The sequence below is a fragment of the Diorhabda sublineata genome, chromosome 5, assembly GCF_026230105.1.
Source record: "Diorhabda sublineata isolate icDioSubl1.1 chromosome 5, icDioSubl1.1, whole genome shotgun sequence".
In the NCBI taxonomy this organism is placed as follows: Eukaryota; Metazoa; Arthropoda; class Insecta; order Coleoptera; family Chrysomelidae; genus Diorhabda; species Diorhabda sublineata.
Window position 1 is genome coordinate 28600396 of NC_079478.1, and position 25704 is coordinate 28626099.

The 25704-nt window shown below is 31.7% G+C and overlaps 1 protein-coding gene across 2 annotated transcripts; it reads right to left on the reverse strand.

Moving 5' to 3' along the window:
* Window positions 1–364: 364 nt before the first annotated feature.
* LOC130443874 (ecdysteroid-phosphate phosphatase) lies at window positions 365–24540 on the reverse strand. 2 transcript variants are annotated; one of them, XM_056778751.1, is made up of 10 exons: window positions 24210–24445; window positions 23866–24106; window positions 23591–23786; window positions 18584–18679; window positions 14754–14932; window positions 13353–13556; window positions 10674–10871; window positions 6252–6461; window positions 3358–3679; window positions 365–1679 (listed from the first exon to the last, which is right to left on the reverse strand). In XM_056778751.1, exons 1-10 carry the CDS (start codon window positions 24317–24319, stop codon window positions 1423–1425), a joined length of 2013 nt encoding a protein of 670 aa, XP_056634729.1. In that variant the 5' UTR covers window positions 24320–24445; the 3' UTR covers window positions 365–1422. The 2 variants fall into 2 exon arrangements, with proteins under 2 accessions (XP_056634729.1, XP_056634730.1); XM_056778752.1 differs by lacking the exon at window positions 18584–18679 and having other exon boundaries at window positions 24210–24540.
* Window positions 24541–25704: the final 1164 nt, after the last annotated feature.

A 25704-nucleotide genomic window follows, 5' to 3' on the forward strand; every position in this document is an offset into this window, starting at 1 on the left:
TCGGTTATAATTTAAAATTTAGTTTCAGAATTAATAACAAAGTCATTAAAATACTGTTAAAATGTTGTAGTTGAATAAATAAAATTATAAAATTAGAAAAAAATTGTGTTTTTTTGTTATCCTTGATTTTTAGTTCATCTCGTGGTGTATTTTTATAGATTATTGTACTAAATAAAGGAAAAAAATGGCCGGAATTTTAATTTTAATATTAAAAGGTCGCTCAAAAAATCTAAAGTAATTTACTAATAAATTAAAAAAAATTATGAGTGACCTTTCAAAATTAAAATTTTTAAGAGAAACTTTCAGAAACTTATTTTTTTGTCTATAAAATTATATCGTAACGAGAAAAAAAAATAAAAAAAAATTTGATTTTCGAAATTTAAAAAAATTTGGAGCGACCTCTTAAAATTTTTTTTTGAGCTGTCCTTTGGAGAGGGCTCTTAAAATATCAAAAACTAACATTTTTTCATCAGAGACTCAAAAAAAATAGTCGGTTTTTTGTGCCACCCTAAGCAATATGCATTAATACAATAATGAGGGAGTGGGAAAATGATGTAATGGTAATTATACATAAAAAATAGTGAAACCTATCAACACATATAAATTTCTTTGAATGCACTAAATAAATATTTATGAAAATGTCAATGGCAGTGAATTGGTAGCTAGTTAAACATTGTGTTCATATTTCTTATGCTTTTAGATCACAAATCAATAGATTGAATAGTCATGTTACATTAAAATAACTAAAAGATTGGGAAGTTTTCATAAATAATGTTAAATACTGATTAATAATTTTAAAACGAATAAAATATATATTTTGAAACAAACAAAACAAATTAAAATACATTACATGGAATTTATCTTTATCTGTGGATGTCACATTTGTCAAATTGATAAACAACAATAGGAATAGAAAAAGCTCACAGCTTCTTACCACCACACTCACAATCACACTGGTTGGTCTTTCGATCTGGATATGAGCTATCGAACTGGAAGGACCAGAAGGTGTAAATGTGAGTGTAGGTGTAGTGGTAGTGTGTTCAATATGAATATCATCAATTGTTCCAGAATTCCGACTACCCAGTTTTTGGCATTAATCTTTAAAATTCAAAAATATTATTTAGACAATTGATCCACTGCTTTTATATAAATCTAGCCTTTGCGGGCTGAAGAATTATTGATATTAATAATTGTTAATAATTATTAAAATTTCTCTTAAATTACTAATAACTAAAATACAATTGAACATTACACTCAACAATAATATTTAAATTAGGACCAAAAAGGTTCTTAGTTATGAACTAATATAGTGCTTAATGTAAAATAAAATAACGATTGAATTATTTGAAACTTCCCAATCTTTTTAAAATGAAATATACTATAATCTATATTCTAAAATAATGGTTACACGATGGGATATATTTATTCTAAGATCAATTTAAAATCGAACCGTTGATTATTAGAATGAGTTACTGGCAAGCTTGGCGGTTCTACTATTTGCCATTCACCGCTGATGTTAGTTACTTCGATAAATGCGCAGTATGGTATTTTTTGTATCAGTTTAATCATATCATTTTTAGATTTCGGTTTTCTACCAATCAATTCATAGGAGCAGGTTTCTAATGTAGCTGAGTGACCAACAAGGAGAATGTTGCCGCTTGGATGAGCTGATAAAGCACCTAAAAAATATATTTGTGAGAATATAAACAATATTGTAATTTGTAATATTAATAATAAATAAACCAAGAACAAAAAAGTCAGAATGTGAAGACAATTTGATTGTTTTCTTTGAATTGGGGCATTGTTTACAAATTGTCCCTTCCGGCCTGAGAGTGAATTTTGCGTTCAAGTTTTGAGCCCGTGTGGTTCGAGTTCGAACGGATTTGGCACAAGGAAGCAAGTCACACGTCGCTCGTCGAAACTCAATCAACATGACAGATCACCCGCATAATTCGCCAGATTCAGTCCCTTATCTCTTTTCCTTGTTGCCGAAATGCAAAATAGTGCTTCAGAGGCGGTACTCTGGAGATGTGGAGCCATCAAGGTAGAAACGACATTGCAGCTGAACAGCATCACAACTGAAAACTTTTAGTAATTATATCAAATGGAAACGGCGTTGGCAGAAGTGCATCTTGTTTTAGGGAGAGTTCTTTGAAATAAGAATATTGCAATTCTCGAATAATTGTAGAAATAAAGTTGTTGTTCAATTCTTATACGTATTTTTCGGATAAACTTCATATTTTTGAAAAATTACTAGCATAACTAATGTTATGAAGTTAAAGATCTCACCCTGGAGCTTTTCTTGGGTCGATTCCGATGAAAATAGTTTCAGTGCTTTGAGTGTAAAATTTTGGATAGGAAATACCATTTTAAGGGATTGTTTGAAGATATTTCTTATTTCTTCATTTTCTTTTATGGTTGATTCCATATGAAATGGCAGGTTTACTCTTTATTGAATGATCTGCTTTTCTTTTACTGCTTTTGCCTATTTACTTACTTCGTCTCTTATATGTGGTATTACTCTCTGGTGTTAATATACGAATGTACAGTAGGAAAATATTTTGTCTAGCTCTTTCATTTTTTATTAGTTTTTCATTGATTTTATCAGCTCTCACTGCTTCATTTTTCTTTTAATTATCATTTGTAGATAAAGAAAAATCTGTCTTGATTGTATTCACTAATTAATTTCCAAATATTTGTTGTTACCTCATTTTAAAAATATTCTTCAATACTCTAAACTTGTCACTTATATATATATTCATTTTCTTATTTTTCATTGTATCAAGGTATATTCTGTTTCTGTATAAAAATATTGCTTTCAGTTTCCTTTTTATGAAATTTTCTCTCAGCTTTTATATTTCTTCGTTATATCTGTATATCCTAGAATTTATATCAGTTTTGGTCTTATGCACCTCTAATTCTAATAATTCTATGTATACTATTGAGAAACTGTCTACAAAATTAAGGATATTCGAGATAAAATTATAAGAGAAATGTATGGAAAGAAAGAAATTAGCTAAGAACAATAATGTAGACAGACACATATATAAAAAAGTAATGAAAATATACTAAGAGCATAGGAAAGAAGTAAAACAAAATGAAAAATTCAGGTCACCACTGATTTTAATGTCATGAATATTAAGGAAGAGAAGAGGAAAGTGAGAGACAAGGAGTTGTAACAAAAACAGTAAAAAGTAAGTCACATTGATGAGATTGACAGGTCAAATTTTGGTTTAATAAATGTAATTAAACGTTAATTTCATCAATCCAAATTTCATGTTTGATAAAGACAAATTTTCTTTGTTCTAGTAATTGTAGATAATAAGAATTATCTGTCCGACTGTTTTTATGACTTACTTCGTGTAATAAAAGCATTCCTCAAATAGAACTGTTCACAATTTTCTTTCGATTCCTTTAGCTCCTTTTCGCTAACAAAAGGTATATAATTTTCGTCAATATTAAAACCGCCTTGCAACAATTCCTCTTTAGATAACCAAGCAGGAACTCCTTCATTATACCAAATAGTCCATTCGAAAAGTCCAGGTTCGATTTTTATTTTAAGCTGGTCTCTTTTCCCCAGTCCTCTTAAAAAACCATCACAAGTTTGAATACATCGGAACGATGGAGAGCAGTAAACATGTTCTATATCAATATTTTTATCTCTAAGAGATTCTCCAGTCTAAAAATAAAAGTATTTATAAGTAGTATATCGTGATAAAAAAACTAGTCAAAAACATAAATACAGATTTTAAATATGATAATTTAAGACCCTATAATATTCTTTTAGGTCCTTTTTTATACCATAATTCCCGATTTGCACCTTTTCATTTATCCACTCTACTGAAGCATGCCATTGAATAATTTCAAGACATGTTGCCAGAAAATTTGCGTTAGTTTACTAGAAGCTTTTTCTAAAGTAGAAACATCTATAATTTTTTTCTGCATCTTCTTATACAAGAAGGTTAATAACCTAGACCTGGAAAACCATCGTCTAAAGCTTTTATTTCCGTTATATAAGAAGTTTGATTGAAATGAAATACCCAGTGAAATCCAAAAAACCCAGTAATTCATAAATATAGTATGATGTAAAAATCATGTACTAAAATTAAAAAAGGTGGCAACTTAAGTGATCACATCTGGTACTATATTTAATGAATCGACACGGATTTGTGCGTATACAAATAATATCGCAGTAGTAGACAGAAATAAAGAGAGACTCAGAAGATTGAAGGCCAGTGGAAGATTTAATAATATTAAAACTTTTAAACGTGTCAATAAATTTAAATATCTCGAGGAAAATATAATCAATCAACCTAAACCAAGTACTGCCATACAAAAAAGAATAGAAAGTGGTGATAGAGCTTCTTTTGTGAACCTGAAGCTCCTGAAAAACAAACTAATAACAATAAGAACGAAAAATCTACAGGACTCTAATAAGACCAATCAAAACTTACAGCAGTGAATGTTGGGCCATGACACAAAAATACCAAGAAAGATTGAGAATAAATGAGAGTAATATTATTAGGAGAATATATGGAGGTATTACAATGAATTAAGCACACTGGAGAATCCGAAATATAAGAGAAATCGATTAAATACTAAGTAATGAAAACATCATCCGATTCATTGAAGCCCGAGATGTTGAGATGGTTTGGACACATTCGCAGAATGGAGGACAACCGGACGAACAGTTACACATTGTATTGCTGAGCTCCTGTAAAATATCCCATATCATATGGGAAGTAATTTTTAGGATGTTATTTTAAAATTTTCGATAAAAAAATTGTGCCTAAATTTGTGACTGTTTGTCATTTTTTCTCAAAAGGTTTCAAATGGACTGATCAAGTTCACGAAGACTTACAAACAATGAATCTGAAAGGATAGGGAACGTTGGTGAAGAACAGACTAATTTGGAGGCGAGGCGAGCTGTAGCGCCAATTGATAAGGTATATAGAAAGTTTCTTTTAATAAATTATAACTGATATTAAAAATGTCATCCTGGATCATCAATTCAATTTAGTGAGTACCATATGAAACAAAGTCGACTCAAATAGTGTGAAGAATAAATATCCCAGTAAAATTTGAGGAACTTTTTGATTATTGGCAACCAACGTAGTGTCTTTTACTTATTCCTAAGCTTATCTAAGGAAGTGATGAAGAAAAAGTGAAATAAAAAGATTATTTCATATAACATAAAATTATTATATAAATATAGCATTACAATCAAAGTACATTTTCAGTTCCTTTTAGATCAAGAACGGTCAACTAATTCATGTATACATTTTCTTATATAACTTTTTAGTTCAGTCTTGAAGCTTTTTAGTGTATTTTATTTTTCCATATCATCTAGTAGGTTGTTAATATTATAAAATCCTAAAGTACAAATAACTTCTCTGTCCTATGTTCTTATTCATAAGAGGTATAACATACTTTTGTTTATTCCTAGTTTCATAGCCATGTAATTTCAAAAATTTATTTTGCAAAACTTGTAGTGCATTATAGTGTGTTTTTGAAACACTCGAAGCAGAAGATCCGTTATGTCTTTGGCCCAGTTTGCACATACTTGGCTAACGCCTCGGCAGTGCAAGACTTTGGGCACAACAATAATGATAGCCTTCTACTCCTAGTAATATAATGTACTATTTTCATATTATTGTTAGGATCTTTTTTCAATTCTATTTATAATTTATTTTTTCTGTTTTTCATAAGTGAGGGAGTAATCCATGCTTTTCGTTTTTTTTTATTATATGCTATTTTTGAGTAAATAATAGATTGTTGTACTGCTTTCTGTATAATATTTATTAATTTGATTGTTCTGGAATCAAGATCTGGTTCCAGATGGATGTCATTCAATGGGGCGTACTGTATATTTTTTAATGATGTTTTGTTATCAAGGTATTCCTTATATTAAATATTAAAGTTGGTCTAATGTCTTTTTATTTTTTCTGTTAGTCTAATATTAATTGACAAAATGTCACAATCCACTATTTATGTTAAAAGTTCCAAATGTATTGCAACCAATTAGGTAAGTACAAATAAAATGCAATATTATTCATTTAATAAATACTACAAGTGACGACATAAAAACGTAGGATGATATAAATCCTTAAAGTTTAATCAATAGTGATACAGTTAAACATATATACAGTTGAGATGATAATGAATAGAATATAAATAATGACAAAAGATTTTTTATGAACTCTATTTTAGTTTTAATGTTATTGTCTCGAGTGTTTCACAGTAATACTTACCAAAGTTGCCTGTATAATTCCAATATTCGTAATAGGAGAATCTCTCAAATACCCAATGCTTCCGTCACTTCTTATTGGCAAGGTTTTTGGCATGTTCAAATCTTTTTGCGTGTATTTACCTGTTTCGTCAAAACAATAAGGGGTCCAACTACCGAAGGTGAAGTCAACTCGTTCTCCATGTCGCATTACGAAGACACTTCGAGGTTTAGACTGAACATAAGATAATGTTAATACCACGTTATTGAAATTTGTTATGAGGTGTCAAAAATATTAAATTGGCAGTTGAACAAGAATTATTGTAATAATCGCAAAATAGCACAATAGAACAAAATTAAAATACTATCTAGACTTGTCTCATTCTATGTATGTATTGGGGTGTCATATACACTGCGACCCAAGGATATATTGTGTCCCGCCTTCTTGCTACGATACTGGAGAATCCAGTGTTTACAGCTGATCTATTAATCCCACTTCTTTTATAAAGTTTAGAATGTGGGATGTCTACAGCTGCCATAGATCTTCGTCTTCTATTCCATTCCAGGTGTAGTGCTCTGGAGTTTCACACTTTGAGAAAATATGGATAGAGGTTTCGTCTACTATGCAACAAAATCTGCACGTCCAGAGTCTTCAGGTGATAGGACTCCTGTTAGTTACAGTGTTTACATAATTTTCTTTTATAAAATATGTGAATTTAAAGCAATTAAACAAAAAGATAAACACAGTCACATTTTAAATTTATTTTTGTTGTAATCTAAAGCCATCTATGAGCAATATAAGAGAACTTCATGACATTTGAGTCTATAACTTCTATATAACCTCTCGGTGAAATGTTTATTTAGTAAACTTTATTATTGTTAACTCATTTAGCAAAAATTCTGATATAATTTTCCAAAAAAAAAATTAATACTTCTATGAGCTTAAGAAATCCAATGTTTCTTTTGGGAGAACCAACCGAAACAATCAGTGGCAATAAATTTGCAACTAACAAACAAGTACTATAAATGTTATTTTATCAAACAAGAGAAACAAAAAACACTTTCAGCAAGTTGTCAATTTGTTGTAGTTACTAACTTCTAGTAAAGAGTTGGAATTGAAATACAAATTGTTTCAAGATGTGTTAAAAAAGTTAAAAAACTGTTTAATAAGTATAAACATTCCAACCAACATTTTTTGTTTTATGATGGTAACGGTTACATATCGATTACCTATTTTATAAAATGTCAGAACCTATCAATTGTTCAAGGAATGTTGTCGTTGCTCTTATGAAACCCCTATAGCACTTAAATGGAGAATCTCATAAAGGTAACAGGGACCAAATTTTAGTCCCATATAAAACTTTTAGTTCCCATTTATTTATAACCAAGAGGTAGTCATTACCGTTATAAATCATAAATATGTTTTATAAAGGCAAGTGATACATTTTCGTTACTGCTTTCAACATTATCTCTTTCTTTATCATTTGCTTGCAATATACATATTTTATATATAGTCCTTTGTCATTATTATATATTAAAAACATAAAGGCCAGATCTGGTCTATATGGTGGATGAGGAACCAATCGAAGTGTATTTTGTTCAATTTAATCATCCTTGCCATCGACTTGTGAATCGGTTTTTTTCATCGACACATGAGGCCATTTTACCTTGATTTTTGCATTCAAACGATCCAACAACTCTATGTCGTATTAGCTATTGATTGTCTCCCCCCTTTGGAAATAGTCGATGAACAATATTCCATGCACAATCCAAAATACTGAAGCCTGGCTTTTGTGTTTTGGACCCTTCGGACGTGGTTCACTGGCTGTAGCCCACTCGGATGATGATAGTTTTGATTTCGGAGTGAAGTGAATCATTAGCATTACTCTTAAGTTGACAGCAATGGAATTCACTTTGATATTATTATGAAAATGTCTCATTAAATATTATAACAACTCAAAAGCTATGAAATGTTCCTGTGACGACTTAATTCTATTTGACACAAAAAATTTATCGATTAATTTTATATTTTACTCTGTCTAGAACTAAAGCACCCTCGTTTTGAGCCCATTAAAACTTAATTTTGATAAAAACCTGAAAATTAAAATTATGTCTGACGAACTTTTTTTGCAATTAAAATGTAGAAATTTCCTTAACCGGATATTGTTGAAGAAATATGACTTCTTGTTTGCTTAAAATGCAATATTGTTTCTTTTTTATATTTATGTCAATTCGAAAAAACATAAAGATGGGCGCCATTTAAAGGATTCCATGTTTGCCGGCTCATCCACACAAAACCTATAGTAATTTTGTAATACTTATAGTTTTATAAGTTACCAAAAAGGTATTTATAAAAATCTTTGTAACGGTATAAAACTAAAGGTAACCGGAAAACCAACTGAAAACTATTAGTGCGCAAATGTGAAATGTCAATCATTTAATCAATAATAAGACCACTTTTTAGTTGTTGTTTTTGAAAGAAGTGACCCATAATATTTTTCTATTAAGTGTCAGTTTTTTTTATATATATATAGATAAAGCAAAGCCTAAAATCCTAACCCAAAATGCCTTTTAAAATTGTTCAAACCAAAGAAATTGGGAAAACGACAAATGGGTTTAAAATATTTCAACGCTTGATGGTTGGCTTTTACCTTGGAAAATTCCAATAACCATCGGCTTTATTTCTGGATAGTTATGAATGTTAAATAATATTGGCCAAAATTCATCCTTGCTACTTTTGTAAATCGGGATCCCATCCATATTTGTATTAATTCAAATGGTTCATTATTGTTTTTAAAATTACAGTAGGTTTTAATGCAATAATTAAGGTCTTGATTCCAGTAGAATTGTTTATCAGCTATGTCTACCATATTTTGTTTTATTTGGAGTTTCTAACAGTGTTCTATTATCTTTTGGAAGAGTATCTGGCCAATATTTATTTACAATAAAAAAAATGTCATTTAATGAACTTTGGCATATATTTGAGGAAACAGACAATTGCCTAAAATCCGCAAGTAACTCGTTTTTTCTCTCAATTGGCAATTTGTAATTGTTATAATTAGTTATTACCTCATTAAAACTTTTGTCATTGAATAACTCAGCCAATTTTTCCTTGTGTCAATATATTCTTCTAAATATCCTTTATTCGTATTTTCATCAGTGGTAGTTATATTAGTAGTAGTTATTAGTATTTGCCAATGTAATATTGTCTTGATGAAAGTATAAATTTTGCTCGATTTCTTCTGGATCTTCTGCAGTTTTTGATGATTTATCAACAATTCGCAAAATATTATCACGGGTTTTACAACACTTTCGACAAAACACTTCTACTATATTTAAATTTATGCCAATTTTCGTTATCTTGTGACATCTTTAGGAAAGCAATTCTTAAAACCCTAACCTCAAAAACAAAGCGGCTTCCTTCTATATGAAAAGTTGTTAATGGGCCTTTAAGTGTTATAACTTCCTTTAGGTTTTAAAGTAGCTGTAGTATATTACGTACCTTATTATTTATAAGGGTTTTACCGAAATAAGTTATAATATCCCAAGAGTAAAAGTTGGGTTAGTTTTTAAGAACGCTATAAAACCTTTTCAAAAAAACTGACAGTACTAACACCAAAGGTTTTATAGATGAAGTAACCCAAAACGTTTTGGATGCAATATTATAAAACTTTTTTGATATTTATTAGATGTCTTATAAAACTTAAATCGCCAATGGTTTTGTTATAAAGCTATAAACACTATTATAAAAGTTAAGGTTTCTTATAAACTCCTTGTTACCTTGTAATAAAACCTTGAGCTGCGAAAAATGTTAGTTGGGAGTGTCTATACTTATTATACACCGAGAGGTTATAGACTCAAATGACATGAAGTTCTCTCAGGTTGCTCTCAGATGGCGTGTTTAGCTTTTTGTTTAATTGCTTGATATTCACAAATTTTAAGAAAGAAAATTATGTAGAAGTACGTAGATATACAGATAATGGAGTTACTGAATAATTTTATTGCAAAAAAGCGATAGTAACTAAAAAATAGGAAAATGATGAATTTAAATATGAATACAACTTTATCGTTGAATAACTTTTAAACGGTAAATTTTATCGAAAAAAAGCATTCAGATATTTTTAGTAGAGCGTTAAATTTTCTACAAGAAATAGTGGTTCAATTATTTTTAGCTACATTTATTTAAGTGGAAAAACATTAAATAATAAGGGTTAGGGTCTGATGTTTTTTTAAGTCAACCTAAAAATTTAAAGGGCGTTTGCAGAGCAAAATCCAATTTGGAAAATGACAACGCCCAAATAATTACCGAAAAGTCGCAAGATATTTCTGCTTTTAAGTTTTTTACAAAACAGTTTTTACTAGTTTTCAATAGATGGCGACATATACGTATTAAAATATGAGTATAAAGTTCTGCACTTAAGCCATCAATATTAAAATTAAATTTTACCTCAGTGTTATTAGCTGCCCTTTTTTTCAATTCCAACAAATTTTCGTAAACATTTCCTTCGTCGCCATTACTATCGTCGATTGTTGGAGGTACAGGCGGTTTGATTGCGTCCGAAAATAAGGCAGATGTTTCTTCTATCATATTGTCTTTTTTATAAGAACTTCTTCTTTCACCAGTCCCGATTTGATTGAGAGCAATCTGTACAGGAATAAATTCAAATTAATTCTATTCAATTCTTAAAATATACACCAATTACCGAAATATTTTAATTCAGTTGTTTTCTATATTACTCTTTATTTGTAACGGAAGTGTTGATAAAATATCTTATTCAAACAATACCTAATTTTGGGTAAACGATAAACATATTATCATGATACCTTTTAGACAAACAAAATTTTTAATACTTGGTTGCTATATACAGAGTTTTCAGTTTACATTATTATGGAAACTATCTAAAAAAGTTATTAACAAAAATTGTAAGCAAAGACATGTTCCTTATGGGGAAATCCATTAATTACGAGGGCCATTTTTCGATCTGTTCAGACTCCTCCCTCTCCTTAGGTAAGATTTAGTGAGATTTGTTCGGACACCCTCCTCCCTTTACTTTAAACTTATTTTTTCTCATTATTTGGAAAAATAATAAGCTGTTCAGGTATACTATAGTAAATTTATTTAAATTGAATGAAATCAAAGTATAAACACATAAAAACGAAACTTTTTTAAAATTTTTAATCAATCCATAGAGATTTGTGTACTTTTTTATTGAAATAATTCGACACATATCTGGGATTTCTGGTAGTGCTGGAAGACAGTCACCTTCGCCTATCCATTCCAAACTTTCATCCACAACGCACAATAGCTCTTTAGCACGACGCTTGACTACACGCATTAGTTGAATCCTGCCTACAGTTTCTTCTCGAACCGCATGAAGAGCTGATTTGTGCTTCCCCACCTTCACACACAAAGCAAAATGTCTTACAACATCTATTATCAATAGTTTCATCATTTTCTAAGAGAGATTGAACTTTAATCTTGCTTCCTTCCACAAACAATTAAATTCTTGTTGGCACGATTTTTTTTTAGATTGTCAGTATGCCGCTTAACATATGCATCATAAAAATTCTGATATAAATTTGTCTTTCAAACTGAATGATTTATTTTTTGAGAATTTTCCATTTTTTGTAGTTTACGTGAGATTTTCGATTATCCTCGTTCAGTTTAGATGAGATTTGGTGTGATTTCATTGAGCTCCTCCCCCCCCCCCCCATTATAAGTTCACGTGATTAATGGATGCTCCCTATCTGGAAAATATGTCGATATCTACAGGGTCGCCTATAGCTACGTAACAAAGCAAACATACTTTTTTTAAAATCTCTTCACAATTCCAAGTCGAAGCGAAGTCGAGCGAATCGCGAGCAGATAAAGCCCAACACTCTTTGCCAACTAGACTATGAGCGTTTTAGTTGGATTGTGGTAAAATCAAACACAAAGTGTACTATCTCTAATATATTTCAAGTTTTCGAATACTTATGTATTTATCGTCAAGGACTCAAATTATGGTCAAGTAAAATATAAAAATATGTATAAAATTATAATATTATTATAAATTATTAACATTAATTGTGGCGTGTTGTTGAATTTTATTATCGTTTAACAAAAATTTCAAATATTCAAATTGACTCGTCACGTAAATATTAAAATGTTTTTGTGAATTTTTCTAGGCTAGATTAGGTTAGGTCGTTATGAATAAACCTGAATATTTATTGGTTAAATTATGAACTTAGAACATAGAACAGTAAGGAAGAAGCGTGTGCTATATCTCGCATAATAAATAAAAGAGACAGAGTCGTACATTTTGGATAACCATTTTATGACTCACTGTTTGCTTGGTCGCTGTTGAAAAGTTGGTTTTTAATTTATATTTTTCCGATTATTATTTACTTAGACGTTTTCACTTTATAATAGTATTTTCTAAGGTTAAGTTGGATTTTTAGTTACGTTATACGAGGGCCATTTTTCTTCAACTTCCGATCGCTCCGTGTAGATGCTACCCTGGCAGAAGAAAGCGGGCACGTGCTATAGACGACTGCAAAGCTCTCACACTACACACTCCGCTTAACGAAACGCGCGCCAGACAGTGTAATTGTGAGTGTTGGTGTAGTAGTAGTGTGAACAGTGTGTTCAATAATAATCGATTACAGTGATGACAAATAATACACGTTTATAGATATAATAATATCAGACTGTACATTCGTGTTCCAATATTAAATCGAGAAACAAAGAAAGTTATGGTATAGTTATCTCTGTCTATGTTGGAGGTGTTCCTTTTAATCCCTTATAACGTACTCTTTCCACTGTTCTATTTATTTGATCCCTTCCTATTCACCGCACAGTGGAACGAAGATAGCTGTTGACCGTTGACCAGACACTGTTTCCTTCTAAAGTTGTACAACTTTTCAATATAGATGGTATGCAGTCTAGTATTACTATGTCTATACCATGTTTATGGAATATGTTTCATATATTGTCTATGGACTTATTTCCATTTGATAAATTTTTCAAATGATGTTATGGTTCTTCTGGAATTAATCATTCATGCATACAAAGTTTCTATCATACATTCGATTTCAGTATTTTTTGTTTTCTGCTAAAGAATATTATAAGTAGTAAGCAAATCACCTTTTTATGTAGTGTCCAAGCGTCTGATTCAGCAGTCCTTTCAGTATACGATTCTGGTAGAAGTCCAGTCTGACCAGTCAACCATGATGTACCTTCTACCCAACCATCAGCTGAGTTTGCAATAGCATCAGCACTTATGTAAATGAAATCTCCAATCCGTAGATCTAATTCATCTGATTCTACAGGTGTATAAGCATGTACTACCTATAATGAAAAATAAAATTGAGGTGGAATATTCAAGTAAGATTCATTTTTGATTTAACAATATGGAGTGTATATACAAGGGTATACGTTGAAAGGGAAGATGGCGCCTTAAAACTTGGCAAAAAGGAAACTATCCAATCCAGATTTCGAATTATTTCGAGCGAATCGAGGAGTTTTTTATCTTCCCACGTTCTGCCCTATTGGGATTGTGTCCTTAATTCGTTTCTGATAGAGGGACTTGGTTTCCAAATAACGATTCTAGTTACTTATGTAGTCATAAAATCATGAATTTTGTACTTCTTAGATTTTAACTCGTTGGTTTCGTTTTGTTTGCTGTTTTTACAAAGAAAGCTGGCACTGCTGGACATCAAATATCACCATCACAGCAAATTTGCTTGTTGGTTGGATGCAATATATCTAGGTTTAGCCACGTAACCGAATTAGCTAAGGCAGCTTCACAAAAGCTTGGAAAGCTTAAGAACAAAAAGCTATATACCCCGCAACAGCTTCTAATCCTCTACAAGGTCCAGATTAGTCCATCGTTGGAGTATTGCTCGCACATTTGGAGTTTGGCTTCTACGCATACCCTGAAGATGCTCGACTCTATACATTCGACTTATAGGCGATTCAGTGTGCAATAGAGTTCACCCTCTTGTGCTTGCTTTTTACATAATTAAAAAATCTCTATTGAAATGTTGTAAATTTAAAATTATAATTGAAGTAAATAATATAAAACGACCAAAATCACAAACCAGCAAGAATAAATTTACCAAAAAAGACAAAATAATTATTTTACAAAAGTGTTCCAATCGATCAGCTGGTCTGAATGACATTAGATTGGTTTTTATGACAATAGTAACTAGATTTCTCCCTAGAATTTCAGCTTGCATGTAATTAAATCAATAGAGTTGCAAGTATGAGACCTTTTGACAAAAATATATTGTGTATTGCACGTTGTCTTGTTCCATGTTAATTTGACTTAAGATTAAAAGATAAAGACTGAAGAGTTTTAATAGAGGTTTCGATTGTAAGTATATTGGGTGAAGTTGAGATCGAATGCTTCGAAAAATATTTTTAGGATCATCTTATATCTTATACTGAAAATATTTTCCTGTATTTTGATGACACGAACAATTTTTTGTCACAATTTGACGCTGATAAGTATTTCAAAAATTAATATCTCTATTTTGTACTAACCCTATTAATTTGCTTGCTATTAATCCTAGGATCTCTGGAATATAATCTAAGTTCCCAGCCCTCAGAAGCACCGGGATCAAGTTCATCGACGAGCGATTTCAAACTTGAATATTGGGAACTTGGAAATTGATAGGCTAACGTCAAATGGAGGGATTTTACATGAGGTTCTAGACTTATAGCTGTAAAATCGCAATTGTCTTCTTAATAAATAATTACAAGTAGAATAAATAATTCCATATACTAAATAACAAAAATTACCATAGATTTTAGCAAAATCACAAAAAGCTGAACAAAAGGAAACTCGTGAAAAAAAAACGATAATAAGCCAACGTAATAAAATTAGCATTAAAATAGATATAACATTTTTATTCAGAATGTATTTCAAGTGATTAGGTAATTTGATTATTTTTAGAGAGGAAAAATGTTTTGATGATTCAAAAATATAATTGCATCAATACAATGTGGAAATAAAATTTTCAAAAAACATATACTTAAAAGTATACATTCTGTATATAAAGAAAATTAATCATTAGCTCCAAGTACAGATTGTTGAAGCATATAATTGAAATATATTTATCAAAGCATCTAAGACCTCCATTAAATAAAAGTTGGTTAACATATTTTTAAGGGCTACTGTTGATAGGTACGTTTTCAAAATTATTTTTGAAAAGATATCGATAATTTTATTTGAATATATTTTTAGAATTACAAATCTTATTTTGAAGCATATGAGATTAATCTGAGACTATATATTAAATATATTAACAGTTAGTGTATCTGACAAAGTTTTACCAGCAGATTATTTACTCATTATCTACTGATTCAGGAAGTAGACACTGAATGAAAATAGCTTTTGATGGAGAAAATAATTATTGCACCATATTTATAAGAACAATTAGTTAGAAGTCAGTCGTCAACGAGAGTCACAGCGATTCATACACATTTAAACTCTGTTAATATTAGTATATCCTTCAGAGGATGCAATCCTGTGACGATATAACAGTTTTGAATTGGACTTAGTGGCTCTAGATACATAGTTCTTGGCCTTATACAGTAATAGAGTAAATAGAGTGAATTCGCAAAAATCTTTATGCACGCGTCATGACAAATTTATACAAAATTTTAGGTAATTATCTAGATTAGGTTACACCCCTCCGATTTCGTTAAAATTTTAGAATGTTATAGAGAAAATTATGCTGAAAAATTTAATATTTATATGTAGGACACGGAAACCATCCCTTCACATAGTTTTTCAACTTTCTTCTTCTTCTTCTTCTTCTTATTTTAAGACTGTGTCTTGTGTTTTCAAAGAGGCAGCCTAAGTTGAGGAGGAGGAGCTCTCATACCAGCGCTTTGGTGGTCTTCCAGGCGGTCTACTTGTATTGGGTCTCTCTTCCTTTGCGATTTTCGCCAGTCGATCGTTGTTCATTCTATTGACATGATCTCTCCATGCTCTTCTTCTAGTTCTGGCCCATCTCACTATATCCGGAGCGTCACACATTCTTCTGATTTCATTGCTCCTTATTCTGTCTCTTAGTGTTTTCCCTGTGATTGAGCGTAATGTCTTCATCTCGGTTGTTCTAAGAATCCGTTTAGTAGTTGCAGTCTGCGCTCTCGTTTCTATGGCGTATGTCATTACTGGTCTGACACAAGTTTTATATATCCGTGTTTTGCTTTCGATACTTAAAAATTTATTCCTCCATATCACGGTTCGAAGGAATCCTGATATCCTAGATGCTGCTGTTGTTTGCGTTTTGACTTCTTGTTTCAAGTTCCTATTGCTCGTGATGTTAACCCCTAAATATATGTCTTCATTACCTAATGATGACATCATGTATCATAAAATTTGCAGAGAATTTAATCTAGTTTGTTTACATACGACTATCGTTAGTAAATCTAATCAAATTTTTCAGCATAATTTTCTCTATAACATACTAAAATTTTAACGAAATCGGAGGGGTGTAAGTTCATCTAGGTAATTACCAAATTTTAACTTGCTGCTTCGATCCATCTTATTATAGTAGATTTCGAACGACCACTTTGTCAAGTTATTTTGAAAAATGTCTCGAATAGAGTTTGACTAAAGAATTAACCCCAACACAAATCAAAAACAGAATAAGAGGCTGTTTACGGTGGCTTTTGTTCACTATTTTCAACAATTCAAAATTGGGGTAAGTTGTTTCACTGGGTAGGAGAATCATTAGAAGATAACCGTCGTACGGGAGGTCCTGTGACGGTGACCGGCACCAAAAAACGAAAGAAATTGCTGCACAGACCAGCATTTCCAAAACAAGTGATCTAAGAATTCTACATTGAACATGGCGATGTGAAATTGATTAATCAAATCCTCGGAATCAAATAAATTGGTTTTTAAATCGATATGTTGTTCTGAACCGATCACTGAATCGATATTCACCCTTGAAAATCGATTTTTTGTTTTGGTAACAAGCATAAAATGATTTGCAATTAGCTGAATGTACTAGTAATATTACGGTGTTGCCGACTATAAGATTAATTACTCAAAAGCTCGCGAGGTCACTGGATGCTTAGTTTCCGTCGCCTCTAATAAAAAAAGTTATGTTTGTAATATTTGAATTTGTTAATTATGATTGAAGAATATGCTGCATGGTGCAACACAAAAACAGTAAAAATAATAACAAAAAAAGAGTTTGTTATCTTATAAATATATTGCTTGTAAACAAGTATCTCTATACTTGTAATCTACTTGCACTGGAAAATCAGGGCTTAAATGAAAGAATTTAAACATTATTCATCCCGGGTAGTTGTGCACCTAAAGTATGATCCTATTCTTTACTGACAAAAATAAAAAAATCTCTATTTATCACCATTTTCACTCGTGGGATCAACTGTTTCTTGTGAGCGCCTTTTCTCAATTGTCGGCAACATTGCTAATGACGAACCACTTGGATCCAGTAGACTTTACAATATAACAATTATAGAAAATAAATGTCTTCTATTTTAATTGAACGGATATTTCAATATGGTAATTGCTATTATCAAATTCCCTGAATGAAAATTATCAAGAATTTTACTGAAAAGAGATTCCACATATTTTTAAATTATGGTTTCTTTTTCGTTTTTCATAAAATGGATTTATATTTAAATCGTAAATACGAATTTGAAAATATTTTTTCAGAAATCAATCTTTTAGACTTCGATCTACTAATTAATCGATTCATAGGGTTACGATTCCGGCAACTCGCGAATGATTTTATGAATCGATTCATCAGGTTACGATTCGAATCGGTTGAAAAATCGATCTTTTTTGGAAAAAATCGTCATGTCTATCCTACATAAGCGTTTATGACAACGATTAGTACAAGATGGATGCCTCGAATTCTTAACGCAGTGCAAAAACAGCGTCAAGTAGAACGTTGTTAGTAATTTTTAGAGCTTTGCCGCAAGGAACAAGAAACTGTAATCCGATCAATTGTAACGAATGATGAAACTATGATCCGACATCCAAATCTATAGAGAGGAATGAGGATTTCAGTCGATTGACTTTAAGACAGCATTACTAAGACAGTTCTCATATAGCACTGATCTGACTCAGTCCAACTATTTTTTTTCACAAAGCTGGGGTGGTGTACGAACATTTTGACTCATGTAATGTGTTTCTTTTGTATATGACCTTTCTTTCTATGTTAGGCTAAGAACCCATGTACTTTTATACTCAATTATTTAAATTTATCAAACGTAATGATAATTTTATGCTTCAAAAATATGTATCAAGGTTATTAGCTTACGAAAATAATTTACAGAAAAAAATATAATACTGGAATAAAGTATTATGTACGTATTTGGCTTACATCGGCTTCCTCTGGGTATGCACCTTGCAGTTGTTGTAGTGCACCAAGGAAAACAAGCCGTCAGTGCATCGAAGTGTTCGTAAGTATCACTAATAACTACAATATCAAAATTTTAAAAATTACTAACTGTAAAAATAATTGATATTTTTTGAATAAATGTTTGATCGCTTCGTCCAACTGCAGCGATTTTAATAAAACCCAGGTATTTGATAAAAATCTAAGCGTTTCAACTTAGTGCATATAATAGTATATAATGTTTAGTTTAGAGTGACTTTTTAGAAGTTGCCAAAGCTTGAGTTATAGTGATTATATAATTAGATTTTGCCATGCTTCTGATGTCATCTGTTAAAATGTTAGATAAAGTAGAAAGAAAAGAAGGTAGATTAAACTAATATACCGCACAGATCATATTTTTCTTTTTAAAAGCGAATTTTCAGTAATGTGTTTGTTTTTGTGGATATTCTAGTTATTACAGAGAATGTAGGCTCTAAGTCCATTGAACTAATCCTTTCAGGATTCGTAAACAATTAGATAAAACTCAGATTTGATTAATTAGTCTTGAAATTGATTTACCTATTGGACCGATTCTAAACTGTAAGTAGTTTTTGGCACATTTAAACATCTTTAATTTATTAACCAAGCTTTTTCTGTGATTAATAGACAGTTTTTTTATTTTGGTCCAGAATAATGGTTCTTTTGAATGCTGACATAGCGCGAGTTGATGCCTTGGCCAGAGATTGCCGGAGCTTACGGTACATCGCCGAAACGCTTGGGGTATGGAAGTCTACCATTCACGATGCGCTCCGGCGATTCCGGAAGACGATAGGAGGGCCGGCAGTGTGCGATTAAGGGCAATAACGGCAGTAGACGATCGATTTATCGGTATTGAGAGACCGTCATTTAACGGCTCCTGACTTTCGGGGAAAACTTGAAGTGGCTCAAAATACACGTGTAAGTGCAAACGCAGTGCGGCGGAGATCCGCGACAGGGCCCCAGCTCCAGGGAATGCATCGAAGAGAAAAACGATTATTTGCCGGTCAGTATTCTTATTGAACTCTGGAGCAATGGGGAACTGTTTTATTCGCGATCGAGACTGAATGTGGAGACGATCTGGGGAGCGATTTGCTCAAGGTACCACTCGTGAATCACGGCATTTCGAAAGAAGATCAGTTATGGTTTGGGGTAGAATCAATTTCCACGTGCGGACTGAACTGATTCCTCCTAGAGGATGTGATCCCATTTGCTCCATTTATTGGTGTGCAATTCATTTTAATGCAAGATAATGCTCGTCCACATACCGTCAGAATTGTTATCAAATACTTGGAGCAAGTGGGAATCACATTTCTGGACTGGCCTACACGATCTCCCAAAGAGTATTTTTGAGATAATTTAGGGAGGCGTGTTAGACGTCGTCATTCTCCTCCTAGTGACTCAAATCCGTTTCAAATTGCTCTTCGAGAAGAATAGGATGTTATGCAGGTGGAGTAGGTCCAGAATTTCAATTTCTCCGATGCCCGACAGTGTTAAAGCCCTTCACCGTTGCAGATGAAGTAATACCCGCTATTAGAATTACATAAATTGTTAGAAAACCTAATAAAGATAAAGAATAATGTTTTTTTAAAAAGTGTTATATCATCATTTTTTCTTTATTTGGTATTTTTTTTGTAAAAAATCAATAAAAATTATTCACTTTTGGCAGATTTTGTTTAAATAATCTATAAATTAACCAATTCTTACCATAAATTAAAAAGATTAATATATTTAACAAAATTCTAAGACCTAATCTAAGTGTCCGATTCTTTTGCTGTTGAGTTTATAAAAAAAAACTATTTTCAACGTTAGAATTTTAGTGTTAATTTGAACTTTTTTTACGTAGAAAAACAATTATAGAAACCGACGAAAAGTTGTAAATATTATCCTCAAAGTGCTCCGTCCCATGGAATGATTTGTAAATGGACGTCATTTACTGTAATACCTTCAGAAATGGTTAATTTGCTGGACCAAATATGTAGAGTTGAAGGGAGGTTATGTTGAAAAATAAAATATTTTTTCACAGTAAAGTACCTTTTTCTTTTGTCAAGGAACATATACACAGTACTTTTGCACATACCAGGACATAATCCTGCCTACTTTAAAAGGTTGGCAAAATTATTTTAACCGTCAAATTGGTACAGCTGTGGCAACTATATTTCATTTCATTTGTGTACATTGCTTCATTTTGTGTATTTAAAATTGTATGCTTTGCTCTGATTGGCTTTTAATGTTTTCAACATTAGCTAGAAGAAATGATGATTGAGCATCATTGATTAACTTTTCGTGTCTTATGTGAGAATCAAAGATAAAGGACTCAGTAGAAAACGAAGAAAACCGATTGCGAAATTAGAAAGGCAATATGTAGAAGGTATAACTTGATTGCCCCATACGGAAAATAGAAAAAGTTGCGATGCTCCTTTGAGGAATTGCCATCTGTCCAGTCTGAGACAGAATACTCTTTAATAAAGCAAAGTCTATATGAAGCTGGCACAACTAGACCGGGAAACTCACTACCTTCAACAAATTAATTAGAAAGAAAGTTTAGCTGAGATATTAACAGCGAAGAGTAAAATTAATACAACAATAGCTCTGAAAAGCCAGACGCCAGCTTTACAGAAGGTGAGAAGAACATTGCGAAATTCTTGTTGAACACTCACTGAAAGCTATAAACACTTTTCAACTGTTGAAGCCATCAGGTATGAAAGGAATATAGCAATCCCTGATTTAAAAAAGGCAAGAAGAAATCCAGCTAAGTGCTGGGTCTGGAGAAGGGCCAAAGTAATCTTCATACTAAAAATAGGAAAAGACACTACACATCCTAAGTCCTTAAAACTAATCAGCCTCACATTGTTTACTTAAGACAATGGAAAAAGCTGCTGATAACTACATTTGTTCAAAAAAATATTTTCAGGAGTCTAGTACAGTATTTATGGTCAGTTCTTTTTAATCTCTTTCATCGACTGGTAATATATCCTTCAAAATGGTAATTTGTTCATTTGTTAGATTGAAATTCCAACTTCATCTAAGCAATAGTATATTTTGATATTTCAAGTTTTTGTATCAATAAAGGAAAGTAGTACAAACGATAATAACCTAAAAGAATACATGTCAGACTTTAATTTATCTTGCATCTATCTAGTGCTTTTTTGCTAAATTCTTGATTCAGATGACCGTTTAATAGATATAAAGTACAATCTATCATCTGTCATTTGACTTACTGTGTTCATTGTTGTTCAAAAATAATCGAGTTAATCAGGTCATAGCCATATAATATGATCCTATCTATCCCGGTAGACCAGTGGGTAATGGCTGTCTACTATTAATTCGTGTTAGGGGGTTAATCGTTGATAACTGCTCAATATAAAACATTTAGAACCTATTACACAACTAAATAATTATCATGGATAAATTAACAACACAAAAAAGTGATACAAATCAAAATTTCTTATAGATCATTGTAATTTCTGAAAAGTCCTAAAGAAAAAACGTAAACTAATGAATATTGTTCAAAATATTCTGGTTTTCAATTATAAAAACCATTATTGTTTCACTTTACTCAACTGTTCTGTAATCATCATGAAACTCTTTGAATCCTCATTGGATATTGGCATTAGTGACCAAATCGTCGGGTATGTTTAGCCCTGGATTATGTAAGTAGTGCTAGGAATATGTACACAAGTACACTCTATCCTCGTCAATATACCGTATCAAGCAGGCAAATCTACAGGGTCCACATTGGTACAATTGTCAAAAGAAATACAGAATGATTTGACAAATAATGAAAACTTAGTTTTTGATTATAGAAAACGCCTTTGGAAATACTCCACATGAGGCTGTCTAAAATGCAAATAGATGGGACAACCTCTTGATGGATCTTGTAATCTCCAAACACTAGAACAGCAAAAATGGAAAGAGGACAAGACACAATTTATATCACCATGGAGGAGTTGTATTTCCACTCATATGGGGTATATATCTGGGACTCCTAGATAGTGAACTTCTCTGGAAAAAACACAAAAAATAGGTAAGTCTTCTCAATGGACACCTGAAGACGCTAGGTTTAGCAGAGGATGCAACATACCGATTCTGTTATGTAGAGAACTATATCAACAATTTTATGAAATGGGGAGACTACAGAACTCCAGAGTATTACACCTGGGAGCATGTGAACTAGAAGATTAAGATCTTTGGCATTCAGGACCATACCCCATCCTGAGCTTCCTGATAAGAATGGGATTAATAGATCAGTGGGAACACAATATATCCTTTGGATCTACTACCAAATTACTTACATGTCTTTGATAACGTAATTTCTCGAGCTACATTAGGTTTTGAAGTGAAAATAAAAAAGATTTAGAGATTTTTGTTTTGTTCAAGTTCATCAAACCCCATGTGGTTCTCAGAATGTTAATTATCTAATTCATAATAAACTTGAAGAAAATTGAATAAAAAATTAAAATTACTTTTGATTGAGGTATCACATGACATCCTGTTCTGTTTAAAAAATTAAGCACTATGTTATCACACCTTCAACAGCAGCATAAATCCTACATATTGTAACTTAGAAAAAAAAGTATTCTAAAACATTTATATTTGAAAATGTTTGAGCTGATTTTGCTTTCCTCAAGTGGGGTGTGGGGTTTGGGGTTAAAATCAACCCTGTTAATGTTTAATATTAAACAAAAAAGCTCTAGATGCCATGCAAAATGTAGGTATGTAAACTGGAGTACTTTTTACTTGGGTTACATTAAATTATACTGCGCCCAGCCTGCCATCAAACATGCCTCTGTATACAAGTAAATATATGAGGTGACTAATCACTTTCTTGTCCTCAGTATTTCTACAATTACTTATTTTAACTATTCTCATTGAATTAGTACCTCTCTCGCAAACTGTTACAAGCAACTAATCTGTTTAATATACCAATGTAAACGCTGCTTTAAGGTGGATAGTTACTAGAAAAAATTATCTTACTTGCATTGGATACTTCTTTAACATATTGCATTGCTATCCGCTTTAAATAATCGGCATGTTCCTCAGTCACAAAAAATCCCATAAAATTTGGAGATGTATAAGTCTCCAAATTTAGAGGTTCATTCAAAACTGCTCCTTGTCTTTCCATCACAGATTTCAATCCTTGAGACAATGTCAACGCATCTTCATCAGGTGCCTACATAAAATATATTTTAATACCAACTAGAATTTTGTCCTAGTCTATAGTCCTAGGCAATAATTAATTGTTTTATTACCTTAAAAAACGAAACCAGAGTTATGTGAGGAGTAAAATTATGAGCACCATTCCAACCACAAAGTGAAAGAGATTTTTCCCAAAATGTTTGAAGCTGTTGTGAAAAATCACCAGTAGGGCAAGCATATAAAATATATTCTCTAGGAGAGTTATCATCAAGTAATGGATCATTTACGTGTGCTAGTAACCAGTCTGATGCCAACTGTACTCCTCTATGCCCTGTAGCCGCCAATGCTTTTTCCCTATAACAAACGTTTTAGTGCGACAATATGAGTGGATACTGAAATGAATATACTAAAACATTGAAAAAAACAACGTTATTAGAAAATGATTTAAGAAACTTACGCTCTATGTTTTGGAAAACCCATTTGCAATAAAGTTTGTAATGGAGTTAAATTTTGTTTAGATATTTTTGTCGGAGTGGGATTTCGTCTTGGTGGTAATACAGCTGCCATTTCTACAGAATTAGTTCTTTTGTTGAAGAAAAAATCGCTGCTCAAAAATATTAACCTTCATTAATTGTTTACAAATAAAAACCCTTGACCTTTCAAATAAATATGACGTAATATAATTCAACGCAATTCTTATTGGATGATTTGAACTTTATGAATTTTCGATTGCTCGGTACTGGAATAAAAATGACAAGTATACTCTGAGTTTTAGACAAGAAAAGAAGTCTTATGGTGCATTACATTAAGCGTTCAAGGCGCCTCTTTAGGACGTTCCAAATAGCGACTACAATCGATGTGGTCTTTATCTTCAAATTAATATAAAGGGTCAATTTCACAACCTAGTTCAAACTATGGTTTAAACTCTAGAATAAAGGAAATGACTTTATTTTACAGGTCACAGTTAAGTAGATATTTTTCAGTTGTGGCTAGCGCGCAAATATAACAAAATTTTCTTCGAATATTGGGATTTCAGTTGAATTACTTAAGGAAGTTATATAAACAAAACTGTACAAAGAACAATTTGCAATTGCAATTTCTCTGACAATTAGCTAATGCTTCTGGTGAACTTTTTTGATAGAAGCACAACAAATTTAAAAAATAAGTAGAACAATTTTAAGATTTGCTCTAGGACGAATAACTTTCTGTTTTCTCGGCTCGTCTCCAGCATTATCGTCGAGTTCGTTAAATATGAAGTGTAAATCTTCAAACCTTTTACTAAGAACCCTCACAGTATTGTAAAAAGGTGTACAATTTGAAAATTGTGTTCAGATCCTCTGTTTCATGTTAAACTGAGGTTTAAACTACCTCCAAGCCACTGGTGAAATTTAAAGCGTAGTTTGTCGATGAACGCCATCTATAAAACGTGATAAAGTCGATATCTGTAGCTTAAACTTCACATGTAAAATTTGGCACAACGAACGACAAAACAAAAAAAAATAAAGCGAAAGCATCAAAAGTTTATGTTATAATTTGTGATGTTAATCACTAAAAAATTCAATAACTTACAAATTAAGTAAAACAAAATATTTTCTGAGGCGATACTAAAATATGTATATATATATTTGGTGGTGCTTCACAAAAAAGCTTCAGAAGTACTTATATATCCCATACTAAACTAAATAATGAGATAAATTCTCATGGTTGCAATCTGCGTTGCTTTAGTTTTGAAAATTCTGCTAATTCTTTCATACTCACTTCCTCTCACCCCTTGACAAGGGTGACGACATGACGTCATAAGGGACATTCTCGCCACAACAATAACAATAGTAGTCGCTATATGGAACGCCCAAGAAGAGTATTTTAGGCGCCGCGACGCTTATTGGAAAGCACCCTTAGACTATGTTCTAAGAATAATTAATATTTTCTATTTTTTTAGAATAAATCTCATT

Bases quoted from the DNA above. Each gene is read 5' to 3' on its own strand.
- LOC130443874 (XM_056778751.1), bottom strand. From the start codon at position 24,319: ATGGCAGCTGTATTACCACCAAGACGAAATCCCACTCCGACAAAAATA. The intron at 23,787-23,865 runs GTAATAAAACAA...TATTTTATGTAG, and splicing joins CTCTGGTTTCGTTTTTTAAG to GCACCTGATGAAGATGCGTT. The intron at 18,680-23,590 runs GTAAGATAATTT...TTGATATTGTAG, and splicing joins TAAAGAAGTATCCAATGCAA to TTATTAGTGATACTTACGAA.